General features: G+C 43.4%; 2 protein-coding genes across 6 annotated transcripts in view; one reads left to right on the top strand and one right to left on the bottom strand.

Annotated features, from left to right (window-relative positions):
• ZFYVE27 (zinc finger FYVE-type containing 27) overlaps positions 1–27886 on the bottom strand; it is a 668411-nt gene that overhangs the window by 228311 nt on the left and 412214 nt on the right. The gene's annotated exons all lie outside the window — the stretch shown is intronic.
• On the top strand, positions 35–27438 carry RRP12 (ribosomal RNA processing 12 homolog). Of its 3 annotated transcripts, XM_042458789.1 has the most exons (34): positions 37–254; positions 776–1017; positions 3036–3119; positions 3720–3796; positions 4234–4339; positions 5047–5163; positions 5541–5679; positions 7335–7462; positions 7712–7810; positions 7898–7989; positions 8078–8189; positions 8402–8502; positions 8622–8736; positions 9644–9786; positions 10441–10562; positions 11016–11080; positions 11204–11366; positions 11783–11937; positions 12018–12085; positions 12487–12580; positions 13317–13475; positions 13635–13715; positions 15463–15568; positions 17948–18055; positions 18444–18601; positions 18963–19054; positions 20152–20310; positions 20478–20647; positions 20760–20876; positions 22035–22084; positions 22343–22421; positions 25084–25151; positions 26510–26592; positions 26988–27438. In XM_042458789.1, exons 1-34 carry the CDS (start codon positions 116–118, stop codon positions 27088–27090), a joined length of 3894 nt encoding a protein of 1297 aa, XP_042314723.1. In that variant the 5' UTR covers positions 37–115; the 3' UTR covers positions 27091–27438. The 3 variants fall into 3 exon arrangements, with proteins under 3 accessions (XP_042314724.1, XP_042314723.1, XP_042314726.1); XM_042458792.1 differs by lacking the exons at positions 37–254; positions 776–1017 and having other exon boundaries at positions 3061–3119; positions 3600–3796; XM_042458790.1 differs by lacking the exons at positions 22035–22084; positions 22343–22421; positions 25084–25151; positions 26510–26592; positions 26988–27438 and adding an exon at positions 21049–22021 and having other exon boundaries at positions 35–254; positions 20760–20933.

The raw sequence follows: 27886 nt of genomic DNA, 5'->3' as shown, positions 1-27886 counted from the left end.
CCCCCCCTTATGGGAGCGGAAGTTGTTGCGCTTTCCGGGAGGTCAACCGGAAGTGGCTTGAAAGGAGGGCGGCGCAGAGGGGGAGCTGCACGTGGCTCCGGCGGGGTCTGTGCGAATGGGTCGCTCGGGGAAGCTGAGGTCCGGCTCCGCCGGGAAGCTGAAGCGCTGGAAGAAGGGGCAGAGCAGCCAGAGCAACCCGGAGATCCGGCGCCACCGCCAGGCCGCCCGGGGGAGACTGCTGGCCCCTCGCTCTGGTAGGCGCCAGGGAGGGAAGGCTGGCCATGGCCCTCCTCGAGGCGAGAGAGAGTGATACATTCCTCAGATAGGGAAAGGGTGACACTATATAGAGATACATACACACGTGTATCTATGTATGTGTGTGTGTTAAACCCCCCCCAGGGCTGCCCCTTCCCTGTCAGACATGAGCTTGAGTTTCAGTAGACTTGAGCTTTAGTGGACTTGAGCCTACTTCCTGAGAGGCATGAGGTGGAGTCACCTAGAGTGAACCTGGTCTCCAGAGTCAAGCTTGTTGTGGTTGTTCTATGCCTTCAAGTCCTTTCTTGAGAGGGGCTTTGCCATGGCCATCCTCTCGAGGCTGAGAGAGTGTGACTTGCCCAAAAGTCACTCAGGTCCAAAGCACACTGCAGAAATAGTCCAGAGTGAGAGCGTTTTAACAACCCTGGCTCAATGTTAGGGAATCCTGGGAGTTGTAGTTTATTGTGGCACCAGGGCTCCCTGGCAGAGAAGTGCTTACCTGTTTGTCTCTCTCTTTCAGAAAACAGCAACCTGACTGTGGATGCTCTGAAACTGCACAATGAGTTACAGTCATCGGGGCCCCTGACCACTTCACGCAATGGCAGGGGAGCTCAGTCTCTTATGGAACAGGATGACAATGCCGAAACAGCTAAGACCCACAAATCTGCAGCCACCTTTCTGAGCGGCTTGACTGACTGCACTAACCTCACCTTCAGCAGAGTGCAACGTTTGTGGGAATCCAATTCTGCTGCCCACAAGGAGGTGTGTAAACACCAGGGATTGTGAGGCTGTAGTATGTATGTGGGGGGCTTGGAATACAGTAGAAGAACAAAGGGAGGGAAAGTTAGTTGATAACAGTGGAAGGAGAAGGAAGTGCAAAGAGAAGGAAGGAGAGAGGCGAGTGGATAGACAAGACATTGGGGGGGGGGGAAGAGACATTGGAGTTTACTGCATTAAAGTTGGAACGGCCCTTAAGCATTCTTAAAGGGTCTGTTCCTGGAATGGGAGGTGGCGGGGAACGCTGGATATTGCACAGTGGGAACGCCATTGCCAAGTGTTCCCATTCTGTTCTGGAAGTGTTCCAGAGGGCCAATTTTCAAGAATGCTTGAGAAAGCGTTCCCAAAAATTGGCCCTGGGGAATGCTTCCAAAACGGAATGGGAACGCTTGGCGGCAGAGTTCCTGCTGTGCAATATACAGCATTCCCCGCCGCCTCCTGTTCCAGGAACGGTCCGTTTAAGAATGCTTAAGGACCGTTCCAACTTTAATGCAGTAAACTCCACTGACTGAAAAAAGTGTGACGGAAGCTTCTATTTAAATAGCTTGGGTAATCTGTGTTGTTATCTCCTTCAATTAGCTGTATTTAATCTGTGATATTAAAAAATACGGTTCATATGCATTACACGTGAGTGTTGTGCGGTCTGCATCTCCTGATTTTGTAGAAAAGAGCTTTCTGTCATTTGGTGTATGAGAAGGATACTGTGGTCTGTGTCTATGGGCAAACTAGCAATAAACAACGAAGGACTTGAATTTGCTGGATTTTGGCACCTGGTGCAGTCTGCCAAGTGCTGGGAGTTACAATTTGACCCTAGTCCCATCAAGGCCCCCCCCCCGAATGTAGATAAATTATCATGTCACATGTCAGTTGGAGAGGGGATCAGTCCTCCTGTTTCCAGGCAAATTTAAAAATATATGTTGTTTTTTAAATTTGATTTATTAAAATATTTTTATCCTGCTCTCTGTTATAGGATTAGTTATGTTTTTTGAAGAATGGAACATATAAGGTCAAGTATTAAGAAGGTGGGGAGGAGAATGCAGTTCTTACTGTTATTATGTCATACAATAGGAGCCATACAAAAGGGCATAGCATGTTGAGGGGGAAAGGGGGTAAGAAAAGTTGTTTGGAGACAGCTGGTGGAAGACTTGTGAGGAAAGAATGGAGGAATGAGGCGAGAGAAGAATGTAGAGAAGAGAGCTGATGAACAAAACTTTAGAATGAGGAGAAAACTTGGACTCCTAGCGGTGAACTGAAAGGATTGTGATGGAAGCTATTGGAGCACACTTAACTGACACCGTTGCCATTTAACTAGGTAATTTATTTGTTCTAATGGCAACTTAACTTTTAAGAAATATAATTCGTATTTATTAGCTTGCAGAGTCACTGGCAATCTGTCATTCCTCATGCCCATTTGAAAGCTGTTTGCTTTCTCAGTCCCATCACCATCACAGGCTCACTTGGTGAGGACATGAGGAAGAGCCTTCTCAGTAGCTGCTCCCACCTTCTGGAATCCCCATCCATGGGAGGCTAAACTGGCGTCCTCCCTGCTTGCTTTTCATTGGCAAGCCAAGACATTTTTATTTAAGCAGGTGTTTGATACTGTATATAATCATATCAGGGTAGTGTTTATGGAATAGGTGTGTTTTAGTCATGCTTTTAACTTTGTATATTTTAAAATAATTTTATACGGCTTTTAGATAAGTTTAATTGCTTTAAATTTTATTGTATGTTTTTTTTTACTGGTTTAATCTGTGAGCTGCCTTGGGTCCCTCCTGGGAGCAAGGCAGCATACAAAAGAAAATAAATAAAGGCACAAAATCAAGCAAGGGGGAACTAAGGGCTTTAATTTTCTTTTCTTTTTGTCTTTTTGCTACTTCCCTCTGAGCATACTATATCTACTTTTCCCATTAATTATAAGCAGGCTAAACAGTGGGAGCTTTACTTGGGAGAGTTGGTGGAGTGGTGGCATGAGCTTCTAACTCTCACTGTTGGATTCTTTACAGATATGCGCTGTGTTGGCTGCTGTCACCGAGGTGATCCGGGCACAGGGTGGTGCAGAGAGTGAGACAGAATATTTTGGCGCACTGGTAACTATCAAGGGAAATGGGGCAGTCAGATACATGCTACCTGTGTCTGTACTATACTAATGTATGTAATAAATGTTTGAATATACAGTATATGCATATAATTCTCAAGTTACAATAAATGATAGCAATCTCCCAACTATGAATTGGTGATATAAGTCAACTTGGCATAAAAACCTCTCAGGCTAAATCAGACCTTTACAAGTTACTCAACTCAAACTCCTCCTTCTCACTCCAACCCTAGTCTGATTCAGACATCTCTCAAACACTTTTCCTTGGTGTGCTCTTCTCAAGACCTCAAAGTAAATTCCTTTCCACTCAGACTGAAACTCCCCATTGTAATTCACCAACTGCCTCATACAAATCTCAAACATTCCACCAGTCAGCATCCACTTCAATACCCCATTCTCTCCCCCCCCCCGCCCCCAGCAGCTGTCTTATCTCATGTTCCCACAATAAATCAAGGAACATTCTTATATACAGGCCCATGACATCACAGGCCTTCGCTTATGACCGGGCTGATGTGGAGGTAGATGATCCTTCAGACCAAAATGAAATCCCAGGCAACCAAACTGATTTGTCCATCACACTGTGTCTCCTCAGATGACTACTCTGGAAGCTGTGGAATCGCCGGAGTCTCTGGCTGCTGTCACTTATCTTCTGAATTTGGTACTGAAACGGTAAGCTCTAAGAAAGCTAGGAGAATGTTGCTGGTCCAGGCCAATAATCCACCTAAGGAGGCTTCAGAATGTGCTGAAACCAGTAGAGCAAACAAAATTCCAAGCTACTCTTACTGTTTCCAGAAACAAGCTTGATAATGGCTTGGAAGGAGGATTTAGCCATCAGATGCACTTGGTCCTATTATCCTTTTACTTCCTTGACCTTATCAAGAAAAATATGGTTCCTTGCAGATGGGGGAGGATGTTTTTAAATATGTCATTGTGTACAACTGAAATACACTTTCATAGTATTTTCTCTGCCTGTGGACATCTTTGTCTCTTGAAACAGAGTACATAATCCAAGGACTGAATGAAGTTACTGGAAGTTTAACACCTAGTAAAATACTTGCTATCACTTCTGCTCCACATTATCTCCCATCTTCAATCTCACTCCACAGAGTACCAGGCCCTGTGCTGATAAAGAAGTTCTCTGATACCTCCAAAGCATTTATGGAGATTCTAGGATCACAGTCGTATGGTGATTCCACTTTGGCCCTGCGCTGGGTAAGTGTTCCAGGAGTGGACTGATGAGAGCAAGAGAAGCATTTAGATCTTGGCTGGGGAAATGTGGCCATCTGGATTTTACTGAATGGTGACCCGCATTAGCCATAGCCAGTGTAGAGTATGCCATCCATATATTTCCCAGCCTTCATCTAGATACAGTGCGCCTGCGCCATACGCGGACTTGAGTGTATGCGCTCAAGCCGTGGCACGCGCGTGGGGCGGAAGAGGCGGCGCGTCCCATTCAATTGAATGGGCGCTTGCGCCCCGCCCACGCCACCGCACACGAGCTCCATTGTTTCCAATGGGGCTCGAGCATAGGCAGAATTCGCCTTACGCGGCAGGATCCGGAACGGATCCCCCGCGTAAGGTGAGGATGCACTGTATTTGGCTTGGGGAACTTTTATGATTAATGGCATCTTTCTGTAGTGTAATATGCATACTAAGGAGACAGAGACCTGTTGAGCAGAGGCCCATTACCCCAACTCTTGAGTGGTTTAGCCCATGAGCAGTGTGGGTGGAGGAAGGCTGAATTAGTTATCTTCTTAGACTTAAAAGTGGTAATATATTATTTTGGCACTCAGTGCTGTCGGGTGTATTTGATCTCCAGGCTCAAAGGTTCTCCAGTCTAACAAGTATGTGTCTTGATGTCCAGCATGCATTGGAAGACACCAGGTTCTGATAACACTTTTCTGTCTTCTTTCTATTAGGTGATCTCCTGTCTAGCCACATTACTGCGAAGACAGAATCTGGCAGCTTGGAATTACCCTGTGACAATGCAGGTTTTCCATGGCCTTCTCAGCTTTACTGTCCATGTCAAACCTAAGGTGAGTCACTAGTCATATTGGTTCATACTCAACATGCTCCTTTACCTATACCATTCTGTTTCACTGCAGCTGTCTAATGATTTGCACTGAGACTCCTTCATGATTAGAACAGACTCATTGAAATCAATGGGACTTCTTTTAATCATGACAGACAAGCTTCATTGATTTCAGTAAGTTTGCTTTAGGCCTGACTGAGTTGCTTCAACCCACAATAGATACACCCCAGTACTACTGCAAGGACTTATTTAAGTCTGTATTCTGCCTTTTCTGTGTAAAATGTTGACAAAAAGATGACTATAATGAAATGTTATCTACAGTATATAACTGCCTGGAATAGGCACTTGGCCCTAATTCCAGATTGCTCTTCCATGTTCCAGGTTCGCAAAGCTGCTCAACATGGTGTTTTCTCCATCCTCAGAGGTAGTGAGTTCTTGTTCGGAGATGGGGCTCCCTCACATCACCCAGCTGCATATTCTACAGCCAAATTCTGTGTGCAAGAGATTGAGAAAGCTGGAGGTACTGGGGATGGGAAATTAATTTGTGTAATTAATTAAGTTCATACATTGTGGAGGTTAGATTCTAAAATATTCTACCACTTGAGAAATTTTAGTACTGGCATACAAGGTTTGTTATCATAGAATTACAGAGTTGGAAAGGACCCCACAGACAATTGAGTCTAACCCCCTGATATGATTCTGTTTTTTAGTTGAGCTTTTTACTGAATTGTTCAAACATCTCCACTGAGATGGCACTGTAGGGGCTTCCCAGGAATTTCATTACTGATCTGGATTACAAACACTACTAGTGAAGTAAAGTATTCTGCATTGGCTTGTATTGTTTTAGAAGTCCCCAACTTTTGAGGTCCTATGAGCCCATCTGGAAATTTGAGAAACTGTCATGAAAACAAATGCTAAATGGCCTCTATAATGGCATGACTGGTCACAAAAAGGATGGAAACGTGTCCTAGAAAACTGAGCCAAAGGCAAGAAATAGGTCTGAACCTCAACTATCAAACCATGTATTCACCCCTGTGTTAAACAACAAAATGCCCATTTTACAGAAGACAAACTGGCAAAACTCAGAGGTCAGTAACTTATCTAAGAACCTGAGTACAAAATAGCCTTGATCTCCAGCCCAAAATACAAATTCATTTTTTTTAATCTATTGAACTGAACACCAGTTTCACAGAAGGCAAGCTGGTTAATTTCCCCCAGTCATCTCTAAATCCCTCTAAAATAATATTCCTCCTAATTAATGAGATACCCCTACAAATATCCAGCCCCTCCAAATGAATTCTTGTTTAATATCAAGCCACTTCCTTTCAACCAACCTAGCGCATCTCCCCCTCTTTCTTTGTCAGCTAACTAATAATCTAGGACTGGCCTAAGAAATTTTCTGTTTCACTCCCTCACCTGCATCTCTTGCTTTTGTCAACATCTAAACTGTTTTCATCCTTGGCTGACACACCCAAAAGCATTCTGTTGCATACATGCTTGCCTACAGGCCTTCTTCCTCCTCTTCATTGTCCTTTCTGCATGTACTTCTGCCCCATAACTTACTAAATTCTTTTGAAAACAGTCCTGTTTAAAATCATCTGTATATGATGCAAAGCATAGTAGCAGATGTGGTTCCAGCTGCCTGTCAATTGTCCCTTAGCAGTGCTTCATGGGCAAAGATATTTCTGCTTTAGAAATCCAGTGTGGTGTAGTGGTTTGAGTATTGGACTATAACTCTGAAGACCAAGGTTCGATTCCCAGCTAAGCCATGAAAACGCACTGGGTGATCTTGGTTGAGTTAATACGCTCTCAGCCTCAGAGGAAGGCAAACGCAGTGGCAATTCCCTTCTGAACAAATCTTGTCAAGAAAACTCTGTGATGGGATCGCCATAGGATCACCATAAGTCAGAAATGACTTGAAGGAACACAGCAACAAAGCTTATATTTATAGTATCAGGCAAAATATAATTTTACTCCTTTTCCAACATTTTTAGTGCTGTTGTCATTTATTATATAGGGTTTTTTGTGTGTATCTTTTTGTATTTCTTATAATTGTATTTTACTATTTCTATTTCACTATTTGGGTAAGGTCTTTTTGAAGAATAGGGTGTAATATTTATAAGGAGCAGTAACAACTTGTAAGAATATCAGCTCTGAATTTCTCTGGTTCCCCAGGTGCTAAAGAGGCCACAACCACCTTACATGTGCTAACTTTGCTGCATGATTTGCTGCCTTGTTTGCCTGCCCAGTCTGTCAAATCTTGCTGTGAGACCCTGTTACGAGTTATGACCCTCAGCCATGTGGTGAGTTCCCCTCTCTCTCATAATGGTGACTCTGTGACACTGATTTTGCTTTGGGTGTTCTGGGAACATCTTCAATTTGGAGGACTAGAGAGATGGGATATGGATGCTCTGGGGATCTGGATGGTCTACCCAAAATACGTTCTTTTTGTGGGTTCAAAACACAGTTTTTGACTACCTGGATTGGGGGGGTAGGGGAAAAATATCAGAGGGCAAAAACGTCTAACATTTACACATCCTTTCCCCCTACAGCTAGTAACAGCATGTGCAATGAAAGCCTTTCATAGCCTCTTTGTTGCCCAGCCGGCCTCATCCTGCCTGCCACCTGAGCTTAATGCTCAGATCATCATGGTAAGTACCTTAGGAGGCAAGTGAGGTGAGTGTGAGGCAGAGCCATCCCTTGATTTTCCAGTAATGCTCTCTGTTCTGCTCTACCAGGCCCTATATGACTATATTCCCAATGAGAGTGACCTTCAGCCTCTGTTGGCCTGGTTGGCAGTCATGGAGCGAGCTCATGTTAACCTGGCAAAGTAAGGTTGGGGAGAAGAAGATGAAAATGAGATGGGGACAAGAGGTCTGTTCTGCAAATCTTCCATAATAATTTCTCTTTCATTGTAGGCAGCAATGGGATCTATGTTGGGCTCACCTTCCCCGCCTGTTCAATACATCCATGAACTGCTTCCTTTCCCCTCATACCCAAGTGATATCTGCTGCAGCACAAACTCTCAAGGTATTGTTTTGCCTCAATTCTTGCCTGCATAATGCAGAGCTGGCAAGAATTGTGTTTCTGTGGAGTTTGGTAGCTTTTCCTGAACTAAAGAATGATTAGGCATTTCACTGTTGGATGTGTGTGCACTGATGTTCTTTCTACCTGGTTGTAATACTCTTGTCCTGAAGAGGGAGTAGATCGGTGCTATACATTTGTGTCCTTATCTCCTGCAGGTCTTGCTGAATGAGTGTCTGGCCCCACACACGGCCGAACTAGGAAAGCTTTCATCTGCCACTCCATCAGGATCTGCTGCTCATGTCTGCAAGATGTTTAGGTAAAAGAAACAGCTAATTGATTTGGGGGAAATGGAAAGTGTGGGCTATCTTGCAGCTTTCTTATTTTACTGCAAGTCAAGACTACCTTTTCATTAATTGCTTCCTTTTCTTCTTGTAGAGCAGTAGAAGAGGGCCTGACATATCGGTTCCATGCAGCTTGGGCTTCTGTATTGCAGGTTCTGAGGACTTTCTTTGAGATCTGTGGACAGCAGTGTCATCCCATCATGTGTAAGGTAAAAAAGGAGTTGCTGTCATGATCCAAACCTACGTCACATAAGACAAGCAGGATATTGCTAACTTTCAACCCAAGAAAGGGACTATTTGGACATCAGGTTCTTGCCTTGTATGTTTCTGAGATTATTGACTGCTGACATCTGGGTCAGCTGGGACAGTCAAGGAAGCATAAAAGATGACCCAGATGTCAGCAGTCAATAGTCTTAGAAATATACAAGGCAATACTCTCATGTCCAAATAGTCCCTTTCTTGGGATGAAAGTGATGAGATAAATTCTACAAATGAGTGTATGGGGGAGATTTCTGTTCGAAAATGTATGCATTATATTCTCCTTTCTCTCATTATATAGATAGGGACTCCTTTTGTCCCTCTCTCATTCTATCTATCATGTGACTCCTGGCACTCCATCTTGGGAGGCAGTTTAACAGCTCTCTCTGAAGTTTCTAAACTGCTTCAAACAGTCAGTCATAGTTCCCTTCCTGCTATATATATATATATATATATATATATATATATATTAAAGGATGGTGAGAGTTTCTCTCTTTACCCAAACCATCACCAGTTAGGATAAGATTTAGTTTGTTATGTATTTATTTATTAAGGTCATTATTATTATTTTTTTTAAACCACAAACTGTATGTTTGTTGTTGGTGTGTTTTTGTTTTGTTTTTTGAGTAAGACTTTATTCTTTAGGAAGACAGATTTAAAGTAATAGTCTGACTCACATGTTTGCTGTTCTGCTGATGAAAGCTGAACTCTAACAAGTTTAACTTTCATGCTTGCATATTTTTGTTTCCCTTTAAAAGGGCTAACACCCTGGGAAATAAAATTGCATCCCACAATTTCACTTGAGCATACATATGATTTTTAATACTTCTCGCTGTGTGGTGTGTTTTCCTTCTGCAGTGCCTGCAGTCTCTTGCTGATCTCCGTAGCTCCCCACACTTCCCTCACACTGTGTTGCTTGACCAAGCTGTGGGGGCTGCAGTGGCCACTATGGGACCTGAAGTAGTCCTGCAGGCTGTGCCCCTGGATATTGATGGCACAGAGTAAGTATGATCGTTATCTTTATGAGTTTGGGAGCCAGGAGCATCTTGTACCTTTTCCCTCTCATCATTTTTGCTGGTTTGTACCACTGGGTTTAAGTACTCAAAGAGAATTTTAATGCATGCAGGGCCAGAGGTTTTTTTAATTGGGTAAGAGCGCTTACCCTGGAGAGGGATAGGGGCTTTTCCTTCTGTTGTACTAACTTCACAAAGACATGAAAGCTTGTCGGGCTCATCTCAACAGGTATAAACCCCTGCTCCTCACTACTGAGATAGGGAATATAGGCCTTGCCTAGCAGTCAAGCTAGAGTCTCAGGGTCACTTGGAGTATCTCAAATGATTGGTATGGTGCTGTAAAGAAGAACCTACTGCTTCCCTGAATAAAGGAGGAGAGTCTTGATGAGAAGCTTTCAGCCAAAAGAAGTAAATATTTGAGTAAAATGGGACACCCCTAAACCAGGCTGAGATGGGATTCTCTGACAAGGCATCTGTGTAAGGTTTCATATGGCACTTTGATCTTTCCTAATACACTGTAAACTCAGCATACCATTCCATGTATGTGTTCCACTCAGCCCCAAAATCCAGCATATTCCAGCAGTATTTCAGGGCTCACTTAACTCGGTTCTCTTTTCTGTTCTCTTCCATCCACCCCACTAGGGAGACACTGGATTTCCCTCGTAGTTGGCTCCTTCCTGTGCTCAGAGATCACATTCGAGATGCACCCCTTGCTTTCTTCTCCAGTTACTTTCTACCATTGGCTGCAACACTGAAGAGCAGAGGTAATGAAGAGAACAGGTAGGGCACACCCATAGCACCTATGGCTAAACCTAGGTTTGGACCGGAAAGGAGCATGACCAAGGCTCTGTCTTATTGCAGTTCAGCTGTGGTTGATTCTGCCCAATGAATCTTCCATAAAAATTACCATCCTGTGTTCTAACAATAAAATCCATCACTTTAAGTGAATACCTCTTCCAAACTGAGAGTACATGAGTATTTCATCTTAGAAATTAGTGTAGTTGCATGGTACTGAGCAAGCAGAAACCTTTAATGGGCAGATGTGCATTAAACATCCAGGTCATCTGTTATAATAGTGTAACATTCCTTTAGATTGGTGAGATATTTCATGACATGTGAAATCCTAGTATCTCATACCCAGCATGTCAAGTTGTTTCCCTGGTTGACAAGTTAATGTGCAAAAGTGACAATCACAGATCTCTCTTGACTTTCTGTAGCCACAGAGCTTGCCCAGGAAAGACGAGATCTAGAAGCCAAGATCTATGATACACTGCAGTGGCAGGTGAGACTCTGCCCTAAAGTTTTGCTTGCAGTATTTTCTGCTCCTGGGGTGAATATGTTGTGCCTTAGTGGGTTTAGAACTTGCTTTGTGGTGTGGGACAGCACTAACCTTCCCTTCTTACAGATGTGGACCTTGCTGCCTGGATTCTGTAGCCGACCCACAGATGTGGTAGCTTCATTTAAAGGATTAGCCCGCACCCTAGGTATGGCCATCAGTGACCGTCCTGATCTGCGGCTAATAGTATGTCAAGCACTGCGTAGGCTGATTAACAAGGGCTGTCAAACAGGTAAGATCTGTTTGTCAAACACATGCTTGCCTTTTTACTCCAGCAAAGTTGTCATGATTGGAGCTACTTTTAGTCCAGTTCCTCTTTCTGTTGAAAATGCAAGAGTAGAGAAGGGCAAGTTGGGGTAGTCAACCCATGCTCATTCATAGAGTTTGCCCATTAGTTCTTCTGGTTTGCTCTGCGCCATGTGAAATGCCCGTCAGAGTCTCTGCAGTGGTCAAAGAAAATGATAGCATTTAATTAGCTAGTTCAGTGAAAACCACTATGTCAGCTACCTTCCTCCCACAGCTTTAAGGAAATAATATATATTTATATTGCTTTATACCGGATCACATCTTGCTATAAGTATTTTTAAAAGTAGCCCACATCAGCAGCGACCCACTCCATGTCCTATATTTCTTTATCTTTCTTTGCAGAGGCAGAGCGTGCTGAAGTTGGACGTTTTGCAAAGAACTACCTTCCCATCCTGTTCAATGTATATAGCCAAGAGGGCGATGCCAATGAGAGCCCTGTACACCGGCGCTCTTTACTGGACACTATCCGGGCCTATTTAACGATCACTGAATCCCAGGTGAGCAAGGGTGTGTGAACAAGATGTAGCTGTGAGATTTTCACTGCTTGGGAGTGACTCCCTTTTTACTTCTATTACAGATGGTGCATACATTCCTGGAGAAAGCAAGTGAGAAGCTGACTAGTCCTGATAATTCAGAGTTCACTAGGTAAGACCCCACTGGTGCTGAGCATTCTTTGTAGAGTAGAAAAGAGTATCCTGGGAAGAGGTCTATCTCCCACTCTCTTCAGCACAAATCACAGTTCTCTACATCACTCTGTGGGAGCAAGCACTTCTTATTCCTGGTCCTGCTTGGCACAATACACTGATCAAATTCTAACTCGGAGGCTACAATTTCATTCCTTCCCAGTCTCCGTTAGATAACATTGAAAGGAGGAAACTGCATGAAACATTTACAATCTTGTTCCTAACTCAGCAGCTATGAAATTTGATAAATTTTGATACTACGTAACAGGGATTGGCTTTGTCATATTCTGAAACCGAAGGAACTGAGTTTGAAAGAATATCAGCTTTCTGTGCACCCTTGCTAACAGTTCCTTTTCTTTGTAGGCTCTCTGTGTTGGACCTTGTTGTTGCTATGGCCCCTTATGTTGATGAGCCTTCCCTGCATAAACTCTATGGCACCATCCAGTCCTCCTTGCAGGTGAGTTACTCTTTCAGTTGATGGGTGAAATGTGTTCACACTAGATTTGTTCCCGAGGAACCTCTGACTACAGGAGATACCAAAAAAAATCCCCTTAGTTTTTTTTGGGGGAAGGGCATTAGCTGTTACATTTAAGAGGACTGGCCATTTTTATTCACCTAAGGAATACCACAGTGAAAATTTTGTTGACAAGCACAGAAAGTGATGTTAATTTCTTCACTTTAAATAGGCTTTCCCAGCTGCCCCTTGAAGTTCTGTTGATGCAGGATGAGATGTTTGGAGTCTTTTGCTACCTGGTCAAATAAGATCAGATAACTAGAATATTATCCACTTTATCCTCCTTCCAGCTTTATGTCATATTGCAGCCATACTCTCGTGCATAGTCTTTGCTAGTAATGACTGTAGACTTTTCCTCATTTGTGTGGGAATTGTTTATCCATGAGCAGTTCATGTGCAGCTAGAACAGTGCTGAAAATGAATGAAATGGAATTGATTCCTTAGGAGAAAAATCTGTGTGATTGGCTCATATCCATATGCTTGTCTCATTTCAAACATTAGCTCAACCACGTAAATTGCTTTTCTATAAGCTTCTCATTATAGTTTGGGAAGTGTTTAAAAGGCACTTATAGACATGGCCCCTACTTGGTTGTGACTGCTTTCAAGCTTATGGGGACTAGAGGTAGCATGTACTTCAAATTGTATTTCTTGAGTAATCTGTCTGGTTAAATCTTCCTAGAATAAGGACCACAGGATACAGAAAAAAGCCTATCGAGTTCTGGAGGAGGTGTGTGCCTCTGACAGGCCTGCATGTCAGAACTTTGTACAAAGCCACCTTGAGGATCTGCAGAATGCCCTCCTAGGATCCCTGTCCACTGCCACATCTCCTGCGAAGAGGGTAAGAAAGGGGTTTGAGGAAAAGAGAACAGTTGCTTTTCCGCCTAAGGTGGATTGGATACTGGCATTGCAAGAATCATAGTAAAGAGGTTAAAAGAATGGTTTTGGGGTGCTATTCTGCCTTTGCATTTCTAATTCTCCTCCTTCTCTTTAACCCTAGCCCCGGCTGAAATGCCTTTTCTACATTGTCAAGCAGCTCACAGTGGAGCATGAAGATTTTGTCACATCTCTGGTGCCCGAGGTGAGAAAGGGCAAGAAAAGGAAGTGTCTGTCGAGGTGCTGAAGGGATGAGCAAAGTAGTGGTTGTGTTGTGTCATCAGGAGGCAAGGATACTGTAAATACAACTCTGGGAGCACCATGTTTGTTCATGCAACTTAATTGTAAATCCCCCAACAGTACCTTATTTTGCTTATTTCTGAAGCCTTATACTTCTCTGCCTCCTTTTTTCTCCTTTTTCATCTTTTACAAAACAAAGATAAGCCTGTAGCAACCGCAGTTAAAGATATACCCCACCACCTTTGTTCTCATGTTCTTTTCCTTTTGGCAGTACTGACAGAATGTTGTTTTGTCTGCCAAATAAACCAGAATCTTCCTCCAACTGTGGGAATGTCACTGTCTTTCCATCACTACTCAAAGCACTGCCCTACATGCCAGTCTCATGGCTATTGTTTGTTTCCTGGAAAGATTCCAGGAAAGGAAAATCACTATTGCCTGTTACAGACTGCCAAAATAAAGCTGCTTCGGGTCTCTTTGGAGGTATGTTGTTTAAATGATGCATGCACCCTAAGAATCTGGAAGCTGCACCAAAGCTGCACTCCAGTGCTTAGGAATGGAGTGTGGCTTTGGCGCGACCTCCGGACTCTTAGGACCCATGCATCATTTAAACAGCATACCTCCAAAGAGACCCGAAGCAGCTTTATTTTGGCAGTCTGTAACAGGCCAAAGTATTCTGTGAGTACAAAGATAGTGCCAGTCCCTAGCATATTTGGTGGGGGGGGGTTTGCTGGTTCCCCACGTAAACAAGAAATACGGATGTGTGTGTGTGTGTGTTTGAGCCTTCATGTAGCCTGTTGGCTTATGGCAATCCCATGAATTTCATAGAGCTTTCTTAGGCAATGAATACTCAGAGGTGGAAATGCCTGTACCTTCATCTGAAACATAGCTCAAAGCATATGGTATTCATTGGTGGTCTCCCATCCAAGTACTTACCTGGTCTGACCCTGCTCAATTTGCAAGATCAGAGAGGATCTTAGGGAGTATCTATTACATTATCCAGCGATTGAAGGTGGTAGGTTGGAATTGGTTGCCACTCCCATTTGCTTTAATAGGTAGGGATTTTGCAAATCATCTTTTGAATCTTTATCCATTACAGTTGGAAGATAAACTGCCCTGTTCACCAAAATACAAAATATTCATAAGAGCAAGATCTTTATTGGCAAACCAAAATGCACAAAAATACATCATGCAAAGCTTTCAAAGCTTCACTGGCTTCTTCATCAGACAAAAATGTTAAAAATCATACAGGAGAAGAAAAGTAACTATATTAGAGTCACATTTCATCTCAGAGATTACTTCTGCTGTCAGTTAAGATGGTCTAGAGAGGGATATCAGTGCAGTCAGAGACCACTCCTCTGTCCTGTGCAAAGCTAAATGCCTCTTTCTTAGGCTGAGAACATTAAATTTCTCAAGATGTTCCTGTACTGCTACATCTGGGAAAACCTTTAGGTGCTGTATAGGTAAAACTTGCCAGTTGTAATCTAAATGAACGAATTGTATCTTTGTTGGAGGGAAAACCTTCAAAGAGCTACCCTTGAATATGTTTTCTGGATTTAAAGATACTAAATTTTGCCACAACAGGGGAAGTTTTAACAAGATGAAGCTAGTCGACTGGGAATTAAACTTTTCCCTGTTGAGGCTGAAGCCAGTCCCCCCCAAAAAGCTAGTCATTAGGTAGCACAGGGTTGTTGACGAATATTTTTTGTGTCCAGGTAATCCTCTGTACCAAGGAAGTGTCTGTAGGAGCCCGCAAGAATGCTTATAACCTGCTTGTAGAAATTGGCCATGCTTTTCTCCGCTTTGGTCCCACTCCAAATGGTGAGTCCTAGGCTGCTATATCAAAATAACTCCCTCCCCTCACTCTATGTGTCCTATCCCTCTATTGGTAAAGCCATTTTGGTTCCTGATGTTCACTTTCTATTTTTAATTGTATAGCATTGGTCTTCATCTACGATTTCACAGTTGTACCAGTAATTGTTGGTTACGCCCCCTCCTAGCACTCAGCCATATAATACTAATCTTGTACTTTAATGATGGTACTAATTTTGCTGACTTTTGAGGTCTAGATATATTTTGTATAAGCTAATAAAATCTGTGTGCATGTGTATGTATTGCCAGAATTCAAAGACATAGCCCTCTTAGTCTGGAAAATAAGTATGCAATGGGATTATAGAATAATAGAGTTGGAAGAGACCACAAGGGCCATCCAGTCCAACCCCCTGCCATGCAGGAAATCTCAAAGTCTGGCTCTTGTAGCACCTTTGAGACTAACTGAAAGAAAGAAGTTGGTAGCATGAGCTTCGTAGACTTGAGTCTACTTTCTCAGAAGCGTGACAGACATGTATCTGAGGAAGCAGGCTCAAATCTATGAAAACTCATGCTACCAGCTTCCTCCTTTCGGTTAGTCTCAAAGGTGCTACAAGATCCCCTTGCATGTATATATAATTGTTTTGCATAATTGTGTTTATACATAGGAAGGAACAATTTACATAGAACATTTTACTCTTACCACTTGACCCCTCTAGAAATCTCAATCTGACTTCTCAATTTTAGCTTCCAAGGTCTCAGTGAACTTTTTTTCATATTTGCTGATGATGCTTATAACCATAAGGGCCAAAATATTTGGTTCTCAGTGTACTAAATTGTGCATCTGATATTAAATTCCACACCCATGTCAAAATGCAGAATTATCTTAATCCTGCTTGTAATCAGGGCTTTGTGTACCCCTGTCGTCCTCCTGTACAAAGCAGATTTTTTAAAATCTTTTTTTTTAAATTAATGTATCCTTGGCCCGTTACTTACCGCCCAAAAGGGGCGGTCTTGGGCCGCTGCCGGTTGCAGTGCAGAGGAGCTGCAGCAGCCAAACCGCGAGACTCCTCGGCGCTGCAAAAAAGGAGTGCAGAAATCGCACTCCTTCCGGCAACCCGGAAGAGCCGCCGCAAGTGCCAAAGTGGGCACTCGCGACAGCTCTTCTGGGTTTAGACGTCCGGACGCTGCACGTCCATTACGTCAAGATGGCCGCGCCTGTTTGTATAGGGCGCCGCCATCTTGCCATACGGAATATGCACGAGGGGCAAGGCACGTCCGGAAGTGCCGCCCCTCGCGTGTATTCCTGGCGCAACGACGGCGCCGCTTAGGCCCGTCTGTAAGGCGCCCTTCTTTGTACACTATATATGTTGTTAATTATATATACATCATTGTTTCATATGTAACTCTAATTTTAGTCTCATTCTTATACATCTTCCTTTGAATATTGCTGGTCCTTACATATGTCTAAATAGGATTCCTTACCCATTTTAGGCTAGGTCCCAAACTGTTGATTTTTCCCCATTTCTTTTGAGATTATTGCTCCAGTTTATCATTGAGCATCATTGTTAGTTTGTCCATAATCATTAAATCATTTAATTTTGTTAACCAGTCTTCTAACATGTGGGGATTTCCTCCTTTCCAATACTTTGCTAAAATTTAATGGGCTGCTGTAATCATATATAGTATAACCCCTATTTGATCTTGGTTCAGTTTCCCTTCCAGTTCGTCTGTGATATTTAATAAAAAATAATTTGGGATTTTCTTTGAAGTTTAGTTGAAAGGTATCCTGGACTTTTGTGTAGATTTTTTAAAATCTTGATTCTATAGTTTTTGTTTTATAAGAGTTTCTAGTGGTTAGATTATGAGAGCTTTCTGTCCTCCCCAGTTCAGTATCCTATGATTTGATTCTTGTCTCCTTCCTCATATTGCCTGCCAACTGTGGATATTTATGCTCTTTGCTTGGTATAGTGCATTGTAATGAGTCAGGCAGCTGGGCTGTCTGCCTCAGTACCTTCTCCACTAGCTGGCTCTCAAGGATTTTAGGAAGGAATTGTTCCTAGCTGTACCTGGAGGTGCTAGGAACTGTCCATGTGCCCCTTTGGGTCAAGTGCATGTGCTGTGCCACCAAGCTACAGTCTTTCCCTACTTTTGGCCCATAATTATTCCAGAATGCTTAGTATTTTGTCTCAAATTGCATGGATTTAAACAATAAATTGTTTTCCTTTGAAAACCCTTTCCTTCACAGGAACATTTCTGTCCCATTTTGATTTTCCTTGTAGGAGAGTCTCTTCAGTCCTAGTTGTAAACTATGTGTAGTTGTAGATGCTCTACTTGTGATATTGAGGATACACTTACAACAACACCCCACCTTTTCTAATTCCTCTTCAGATGGAATGCAGCGTTATCTGCTGCTGGTCTATGCAGGCTTGACTGGCTCTGTCACTATGATCAGCTGCACTGTCCTTGCTCTTGCCCGTCTGCTCTTTGAGTTTAAAGGTAAAAGAACTGGATTTTAAATTGGGTGGGTGGGGGGGCTTTAAATGATTTATATCCTTATCAGTTTTAAAAAGAATTTCTCTGAAAGGCTAAAAGGTACTAAACTGAAAACTGTCTTTGGATTGAACTACTACATAGACAGGAATCAGGCATTCTCATACATTCTTACAGGTGATAACTTTGGCTGTGTCTCTTTATTCTGGATCGAGGCTATGTGTCCTCAGGCCCCTTTACAGGCACTGCTAGGCCTTGTTAGAAATGTGTAGTGGGATTTCCCTGAGCAGAAGAATTGTTGGTGCATGGTAAGAACTTGGAAGCCTCTCTGATATGCTCAGGGAAGAGAAAAAAAATCTGACATATGTATCTAACATAGCTTATACTCCTGCAGAACATGTTGGACCAGATGCCCTGGAGCAACTCATGAAGCACATCTGCCTCATGATGGGCTCCCGGACACGGGATGTCGTCAAGTCATCCTTCAGCTTCCTCAAAGTGGCAGTCTTGCTCCTGGACACAGCTTTATTGGGTCGACACATGGAGACCATGGTGAGATTGGAGAAGTGCATTGGGGTGGTGTTTGGGAAGAAAGGCCTTGCAATGAAGGTGCCTTTAATATCTATAGCTAAGAGGAAAGAAAGAAGTATTTGAATGCTTGGAACATATCCCACCCTGCAGTCTCTCTGGTATTTCACACAATGTTCATAGGTCCATATTGGAATTACTGGTGCATTATTTGTTTGGACCTATGTAGCATTATTTCATTTCTTCTACTCTTAGGAAGTACTGTAGTCATATTCCATTCCAAGTGGTGTACATGCATGAGACAGAGCATTGATGGGACTGACTTTATAAAATGAATTATCTGATCAGTAGCCAGGATCCTAAGGTTTTTGCTTTTTTTTTACAGTTAGAAGCCGTAGGAGGGTTGACAGATGACATGAGGCGCCATTTCCGCTTGAAGATCCGAAACCTCCTTTCCAAACTGATGCGTAAATTTGGGTTAGTGTTGGGGGTTAGCAGGCAGACAGGGAAGGGAGATGTTCTCATTCCTGAATTCTATTGGTAAAGATTACCTATTGACTTAGTGGAATCGATAAAATAAATAAAATGGAATTTAGGTGTTGACTCATCATTCAACAATTGATTCAGTGGGTCTTCTGTAGTAGGAATACCAATAGGACTTAGGCTCATGCTGCATTCTTAGACACTGCTTGCTATGGAGCATTTGTTCCATAGACCATCTTGGATACATATTGCTATACGTATAAGCACATGTTTCAGTCAGGACATAAGGCACTGAAGGTTGAAAGTGGCAGTAAACTCTTATAGCCAGAGGTCTGCAAATTTTGTATGGGTTGGTGGCCAGATATTATAACTTCCTTCTCTATATCTTAGTATTTGACTGGGGTGGGATAAAAAAGATTAGCCTACCACTGACTGGGATGTGTTCAAAGTGGTATGGCTGGCTTCACTTATGAAGCATGTGCCAATATGATCCAAGATAAGATGATGACTCCTTCTCATACCTTCATTTGCTAGAGAACCAACATAGAGGCTAGCTTATCCACATTTTTTAGAATTAATACCCGTTTAGGCCCCATTTTTAGAAAATTAAGAATTATGTATGCGGTGCATTGGTATTTCTTTCATTGATGTTGATTCAGATTGTTTGATATTGAACTAGATAATGAAAAAAAAGTGCCATCTGACTTAACTTCCCCAGTCTATTCACATTCACAGAGGAGAAGCTTCTCATTTGTTAAAATTTGTGCATAAATTCTTCTCACTATGTAGTAAATTTTCCATGCCACTGGCAAGTATGTTTGTGGAAGCCAGTTTCTAAGTGTTACTGTGATATTTTTTTTAACACCAGTGGTCTGAACCAGTCCTCTCACTTCTTTGAATCTTTCTGACCAGTATTTGGAACAGTTGGAAAAATTATCTCACTTAGTTTAAAAGCAGTTTTCTTGTCTCTTAAACTTTTAGTTGAATAAACCCTGGGAGTTTTGCATACTTGTCTGACTTTCATAGCTGAGAACGTAGGGCAGGAGAGAAACTGGTTTTCATGACACTGATCTCTCATTTTCACTTCATAGCTTTGAGCCTTTGCAGGCTTTGCTTCCTGAGTCATATCACAAGGTGCTGTTGAACATCCGCAAAACTGAGGCACGGAACCGCAAGCGGCAAGCTCTGAAACGAGCAGCAGCCGCTTCTTCAGAAGAAGGAGGAACAGTGGTGCAACCCAAAGGTGAAAGGTATGGATGGAGTTCCAGACTGGATCCTTGGTGTGCTAATACAGAGGCCAAAAGAAACTTTTATTTAAAGGCTAAAAGAGGAGTTTCTGATCTCCCAAGTGCTGTGGAAGCAGAAGTGCTTTATGGGCCTTCACTAGCTGTTTTGTTCTCTGCTTTCTTGCATTCAGCATGGAGGAGGTACTGGCTGACTCTGACTCTGACCTGGAAGATGACATCAAGCCACATAAAAGAGAGACCAGAAACAAACAACAGCAACGAAGTAAAGCCTGGCTCAAGGAGGGAGAAAGTGATGAGCCCCTCAATTTCTTGGACCCTAATGTGGCACAAAGGGTTCTGGGTAAGAAGCAGGATAAAGGTGGCACACACTGTCCCTTTCGTGTCTTTGCCCATTCTGTTTGCCAGAGGAACTGCCTTGTCTCCTTGTAAAGCTTATGTGCTCTTTCCTTCAGCAACCAAGCCAGGTAGTGGCCAAACTGGGAAAGTCAGCCATGACTTTAAGGTGTCAGCTGATGGCCGTCTCATCATATGTGAAGAAGAGGACGAAAAGGAAGAAGAAGGAACTAAAGGTATAAGGCCCAGTAGTTGGCCTAATGTATTTAGCTGAATGATTTCACCTCTGATAATAAACCATTAGGTTTCTGCACATTGTTCCTGGACTTGCGAACTAAGCATTTGATTCTGTTAGCCATCTTCAAAGTCCTGGCCCACCATGACAGTGGAACAATATTCTATTAATTTTATCAACTCTGATACTGTCTGCCACTGATGAAGGCATATAACATGGTTTCCTGAGCTGTGTTGAGTTCTGTACTTGCTTCTGATTGAAATTTACATAACTTCAGCTTGTGAAAAATACTGAGCATTGGTTTAACAAATAATCTTCAGCCAGCTAAAATGCTGTCTTTAGATTTGTTATATGTTTCTCATTAAATCTTTAAAATCCTGTCACAGAAGCGAAACTTCATGCCCTCTTTTGTTGCTTTTTTAAAATTCCTGGTCTTTCATCCATTCCAGCTGAATGTGTTAGAACTGCAAGCATTTTCTCTTAGTTAATGCACAGTTGGATACCAAAAAAGGAATATACCCTCTTTCCCCCTTGCTGTTTTAAAATTGGAAATTGCTGCTCTCTTTAATTAAGATAGGTTAGATAGCATGCAAATTTTGATAGTTTTAATACTGTTAGTGGTAATAGTACACAGCACTGTGAGTGTTCCAAAGCAATATACATAGACTGGATTGGTGACCGTTTTGTTTTATTAAAAGATTTATTGGTCAGCTCTTGGACACTTAGGACAGCTTATAGCATTTAAAAATAGGTAAGTGAGAACTACACATTTAAAACAATAGAAGACTAAACAGAATCAGCAACTGAATAAATAAAAAGACATTAGAATAGAGGACTTAGAGATAGCGGCTTTCTTTAGGCCACTTAGCAAGCATAGATGATGTCATTTGAACTGAGAGTTACTACCTCATAATTATAGCTGAGTGGAAAGCTCTCACCATTAAACTGCACTTGCTCAGTAATCTCATGTGTACATTCCAGTGCTCATCAGGTTAATCTACACAAATAATAACAAAACAATAAGAAAAAATAAACAGTTTTGTTTATTAATGCAAGAAAACACTTCCCTTATTTTGCCTGTGAACCTGATGGGCAAGGCTTTGTTAAATGTGATACATCTTTGGGCGCTGTGGCTGATGTCTTGTATTTTTTGCCATAGGAGTAGATGAGGAGATGGCAGATCTAATGCAGGAAGTTGGAATCCGGAGTGTAAGTAGTGAGCTGGGAAAATGAGAAAGGAGGGAGGAGAACTGGGATTTCAGGAATTCTCTTTAGATGTGGGCAATCCTTATGCTGTTGCCCAGATTAACTGTTCTTTAGCATTCAAAGACAATTTGGTTTGGCATTCAAAATGTGATTGGCATTGCCATGTGATTAATACTAGAAATTGGTGAGCCTTTTTGACATTCTAAGAAACCTAGTCCATTCTGCTATGGGCTGTGCTAATGTATGAAATTTCCCTTGCAGAAGAAGGCTCAGAAGCGCCGATTCCGGGAAGAGGCAGATGAAGAGGAGCTTGGTACTGATTCACAATCACAATACAAAGGTAAATTCATGTTCCTTTATTATTGTTGCAGACTTTATAGAACTTACTGCTATGGATTCCTGCCCTTGTAACAGGACAAGAGAAAGAGGAAGAAGTGATTATGTAAGGGTGACACTTAGCTCAAGGTCAGTCTCCAAGATGTGTTTATCTTACAATAACTGACAAAAATGCCTAAGTGTAATGTCTCATTCATTGCACACTTTATTCTTAACACACTGGCCATATAGTGCTACAATGATACTTCTGTGTGATGCAGGCATTATGATGATGTAGTGGTAATCCATGCGGGGCAGAGTTAAGTATTGACATGGAAGATGGCCCCACATTGAGAACAGGGGCCAAGCATCATAGGGCTGGCCTGAAGACCAAGTGCCCTCCCTCCATAAATGTCATCTTTCGGCCGTTGAGGGAGAGCAGGGCCGGCCCAGCGTCATCAGGGGCTGGCCTGAAAAGACAGTGCCCTCCCTCCATAAATGTCATCTTCGGCCGTTGAGGGGAGAGAGCAGGCCGGCCCAGCGTCATCAGGGGCTGGCCTGAAGAACGAGGCCCTCCCTCCATAACTGTCATCTTTCGGCCGTTGAGGGAGAGAGCAGCGGCAGCGTCATCAGGGGGTGGCTGAAGACCAGATGGCCCTCCTCCATAACTTGTCATCTTTCGGCCGTTGAGGAGAGAACAGAGGCCCACACGTCATCAGGGGGTGGCCTGAGACAGAGTGCCCTCCCCATAACTGTCATCTTTCGCGCGTGAGGGAGAGAGCAGGCCGGCCAGGTCATCAGGGTGGCCTGAAGACAAGAGTGCCCTCCCTCCATAACTGTCATCTTTCGGCCGTTGAGGGAGAGGAGCAGGCCGGCCCAGCGTCATCAGGGCTGGCCTGAAGACAGATGCCCTCCCTCCATAACTGTCATCTTTCGGCCGTTGAGGGAGAACAGGCCGGCCCAACGTCATCAGGGGCTGGCTGAAGACAGGTGCCCTCCTCCATAACTGTCATCTTTCGGCCGTTGAGGAGGGAGAACAGGCCGGCCCCAGGTCATCAGGGGCTGGCCTGAAGACAGAGTGCCCTCCCTCCATAACTGTCTCTTTCGGCCGTTGAGGGAAGAGAGCAGGCCGGCCCAGCTCCTCAGGGCTGGCCTGAAGACAGAGTGCCCTCCCTCCATAACTGTCATCTTTCGGCCGTTGAGGGAGAGAACAGGCCGGCCAACGTCATCAGGGGTGGCCTGTAAGACAGTGCCCTCCCTCCATACAACTGTCATCTTTCGGCCGTTGAGGGAGAGAACAGGCGGCCCAACGTCATCAGGGGCTGCTGGCCTGAAGACAGAGTGCCCTCCCTCCATATAACTGTCATCTTTCGGCCGTTTGGGGAGGAAGAGCAGGCCGGCCCAGCGTCATCAGGGGCTGGCCTGAAGACGAGTGCCCTCCTCCATAAACTGTCATTTTCGGCCGTTGGGGTGACGAGAGACAGGCCGGCACCCCAGCGTCATCAGGGGCTGGCCTGAAACAGAGTGCCCCCCTCCAAACTGTCATCTTTCGGCCGTTGAGGGACGGAAGGCCGGGCCCAACCTCATCAGGGGCTGGCCTGAAGACAAGTGCCCCCCTCCATAAACTGTCATCTTCGGCCGTTGCCGGGAGAGAACAGGCCGGCCCAACGTTCATCGGGGCTGGCCTGAAGACAGAGTGCCCTCCCTCCATAAACTGTCCATCTTTCGGCCGTTGAGGGACGAGAGAGGCGGCCCCAGCGTCATCAGGGGCTGGCCTGAAGACCAGAGTGCCCTCCCTCCATAACTGTCATCTTTCGGCCGTTGAGGGAGAGAGAGCAGGCCGGCCCAGCGTCCTCAGGGGCTGGCCTGAAGACACAGTGCCCTCCTCCCATAACTGTCATCTTTCGGCCGTTGAGGGACGAGAAGCAGGCCGGCCAGCGTCCTCAGGGGCTGGCCTGAAGACAGAGTGCCCTCCTCCACTAACTGTCATCTTTCGCGTTGAGGGAGAGAGAGGCCGGCCCAGCGTCATCAGGGGCTGGCCTGAAGAAGAGTGCCCCCCCCCCCCTCCCTACCTATTCATCTGTTGAGGGAGAGAACAGGCCGGCCCAACGTCATCAGGGGCTGGCCTGAAGACAGAGTGCCCTCCCTCCATAACTGTCATCTTTCGGCCGTTGAGGGAGAGAACAGGCCGGCCCAACGTCATCAGGGGCTGGCCTGAAGACAGAGTGCCCTCCCTCCATAACTGTCATCTTTCGGCCGTTGAGGGAGAGAGCAGGCCGGCCCAGCGTCATCAGGGGCTGGCCTGAAAACAGTGCCCTCCCTCCATAACTGTCATCTTTCGGCCGTTGGGGGAGAGAGCAGGCCGGCCCAGCGTCATCAGGGGCTGGCCTGAAGACAGAGTGCCCTCCCTCCATAACTGTCATCTTTCGGCCGTTGAGGGAGAGAGCAGGCCGGCCCAGCGTCATCAGGGGCTGGCCTGAAGATACAGTGTATCTTAATTGTAGATTTTTCTTGTACTGTTATATAATTTTCTTGTACACCGCTATGATCTATTTGGAATAGCGGTTTATAAATAAAACATATTATTATTATTGAGGGTATTTTCTTCTAACACAAGTGAACAGAGTAAGCAATTTCTTCTGACTTTTTGAGCTTAAATTTATTTCTCTTGTGTTTGCCATTTTCAGCTGGAGGCACAGGAATCCATCGGCCTGTTGGCAAGAATGCAGCACCTGGGGGAGAATACAAGGCAAAGGTATAGTCATAATATGAAGAATTAGGGCTCACAGTTGCTGAATTTTCAGACCCTGAGATCATTTGTTTCCATGTTATTCAAATTATTCTTTACTGGCTTGATAATTAAATACAGATAGTGGTATCTTCAGAGAATATGTTCAGAGATTACTTTCTTCTCAGGACACTTACTTGAGACACAACATAAAGCAAGGGGATGGAATATTTCCCCCACACATACCAACGGTCACATTCCTTTTGATGTTAATGGTTTCTGTGATAACAGGCTGATCGTAGGCCAGAGCTGTGTCTCTCTCCGCACACCTGAAATACCTTGCTGCAGCAGCCCTTAACCTTTCTTGCCTCCTCCCCCTGACTTTTTTATGCATGGTTATACAGTGAGGAGGAAAGAACCATCACATTTCTGTGGCACGCATATCTTCTGTTCTTCTTTCAGATGAGCCAAGAAGTGAATCTGTCTAACAGAGAGGCAGAGATGTAAATTTTTTGGAAATTTTGAAGCCATGGGGGGGGGACGGGGGACGGGAGAAGAGCAACAGTAACATAAAATTCATTCTATATATATCTAAATACCATGTGTGATATATTAAAATTACAGTTTATTCAGAATATATATCAATTTTTTTTTGTTACAAATGGAGCTACAGTGTCCTGAACTTTAAGGAACCTCTTTGGTTTTGCCAGTTTGAGGACCAGGCCAAAAGTGCAACTAAAAAAAGAAGAAACCACTAACTTAAGTAAAATTGAGGATATTGTTCTGTTTCTATCAGTTCTCCATAACTTGAGGCAGACATGACACACTCATTCCCTTAAAAGAACTGAGAAAAGGAAAATCAAGGCCATAGCTTGTAATGATCTGATATTATACATAATCTTACATAAAAGCCTTCCTCTTGCTTTTTTTTTAGAAATGATATTAGAGTACTCAGTATATGAATATCTTATCTTAAATATTTTATTCATTATTCTTTTTAAAAATCCATTAACTATTTTTCTTCATTTTTAATGGGAAAAACAAAAAGTTTCTTCCCCAGTTTTTTCTAAGGGTCTTCACATCTCTACCAAGATGCCACAGCCAGGATCAAAAGACTCCCTGGACTGAGGCCAGTATAGAGCCTGATACGTTTCTCCCCCCAATTTATTGACATTGATAGCACTCCATTGACACAACCCAATCCCCAGTGTAAGGTTGAGGGCCAGCTCTCTCTTACTTTCAGGTTCAACGTTTTTACAGTATTGATGAAACTTGTGGTGTTTTAGATATCTGGTGTGGGAAGCCACGCAGAAGGGTAAGATCTGTGTCTGAAGTTTGATCCTGCCCACCTGACTTTAAACATTGATCCTCTTCTGTTCCCACAGAAAGGCAAAGGTGACATCAAGAAGAAAGGACATCTGGATCCTTATGCCTACATCCCACTGAACAGAGCAAAGCTTAACAGGAGGTATGATTCAGGGATGGCATGGGGAGAGTATAAGAAGTTTTCTACCTGAGAGGTGCTCTGCAGGGTCTCTAACAAGAGGTCTTTTCTATCATTCATTTCCTCATACTGAAGATAACAGGTACTGCATCTGGGACTTTTACAAATCATGTACTCCACTATTTCATATGATCCATTCTCATGGGCTAGAGGCTATGGAGAAATTTCTTACAAAGAAGTGCCTATTGTAATCACTATACTCTTAACATAAGGCATGCTGAAATAGTATTTCAGCTGAAGCTTCCTATCCTGTTCATTGAGAATATGGCTCACAAATGCCTCTCTGAGTGCCTTGCATCTCCTTTACTGTAGGTAGTACTTATTCTAATTTGTGTTCTCTTTCTTGTATTCTTGTGCAGGAAAAAGGCCAAACTTCAGGGACAATATAAGGGCCTGATGAAGGGAGCCCAGCGTGGTGCTCAAGCAGGCAAGAAACATCGGAAGAAGCAGCCCCATGTCTGAAAGAGAAAGAATTCTGTGGCTAATCCATGATACAGTTTGTTTGAAGACAATTGACTGGATGGCTCTCTGTTTCTTCCTTGAAACCCAAGCTGTTGTCTGCAAGTGGAGCATGATCACTGATCCCATGTATTGGCTGTGTATACCAAAATTTTCAGCTGAAGGAAGAAATGTGGAAGATGCGTATACCATTTTGGTTTCATTCTAGTATTTATGGATGCTTGCAGTGGGATTTTCCTCCCTCTGCTATTCTAGTTTCCTGGACAGTTATATGTGCTTCAAAAGCATCAAATTTTGTTTGAGAGTGAAAGGGACATAATATTTAAGCAATAAATATTAGTAACTAAAGAACATTTGTTTCGGCAGGCTATGTTAAAAAGGATAATCTTGCAAAAGCTGCAATTGCTTGCCCTATTTTGGATAATTTCTGACTTCCATGAGACTTAGAATTGTAAAGTGCAAACTCCTAGACTTAATTTGCTGATTTCAAAGTAAAGACAGATTCAAAGCCCAAATTTGTAGCTAGTAATAATCCTCTTTGCACATATTTTCAACATTTTTCACATGTTTTATATACGAAGGCAAATATTAACAAGGGCTACCTTTAAAATACTCTATTCCCAGCTTGGCCATGAAATCCACTGAGTGACCTTGGCAAGTCACATGCTTTCAGCCTCAGGGAAGGCATTGGCAAACTTCCTCTGAACAAATCTTGCTAAGAAAACCCCATGTTAGGGTCACACACCAACAACACAACCTTTAAAAGAAGAAATTTATCACAAGACCCAACAGTAAAACA

This window comes from Sceloporus undulatus, chromosome 3, assembly GCF_019175285.1.
Source record: "Sceloporus undulatus isolate JIND9_A2432 ecotype Alabama chromosome 3, SceUnd_v1.1, whole genome shotgun sequence".
Lineage (NCBI taxonomy): Eukaryota > Metazoa > Chordata > Lepidosauria > Squamata > Phrynosomatidae > Sceloporus > Sceloporus undulatus.
Note: the sequence above shows the minus strand (reverse complement) of the source record. Positions and strands in the feature narration are given on the sequence as shown.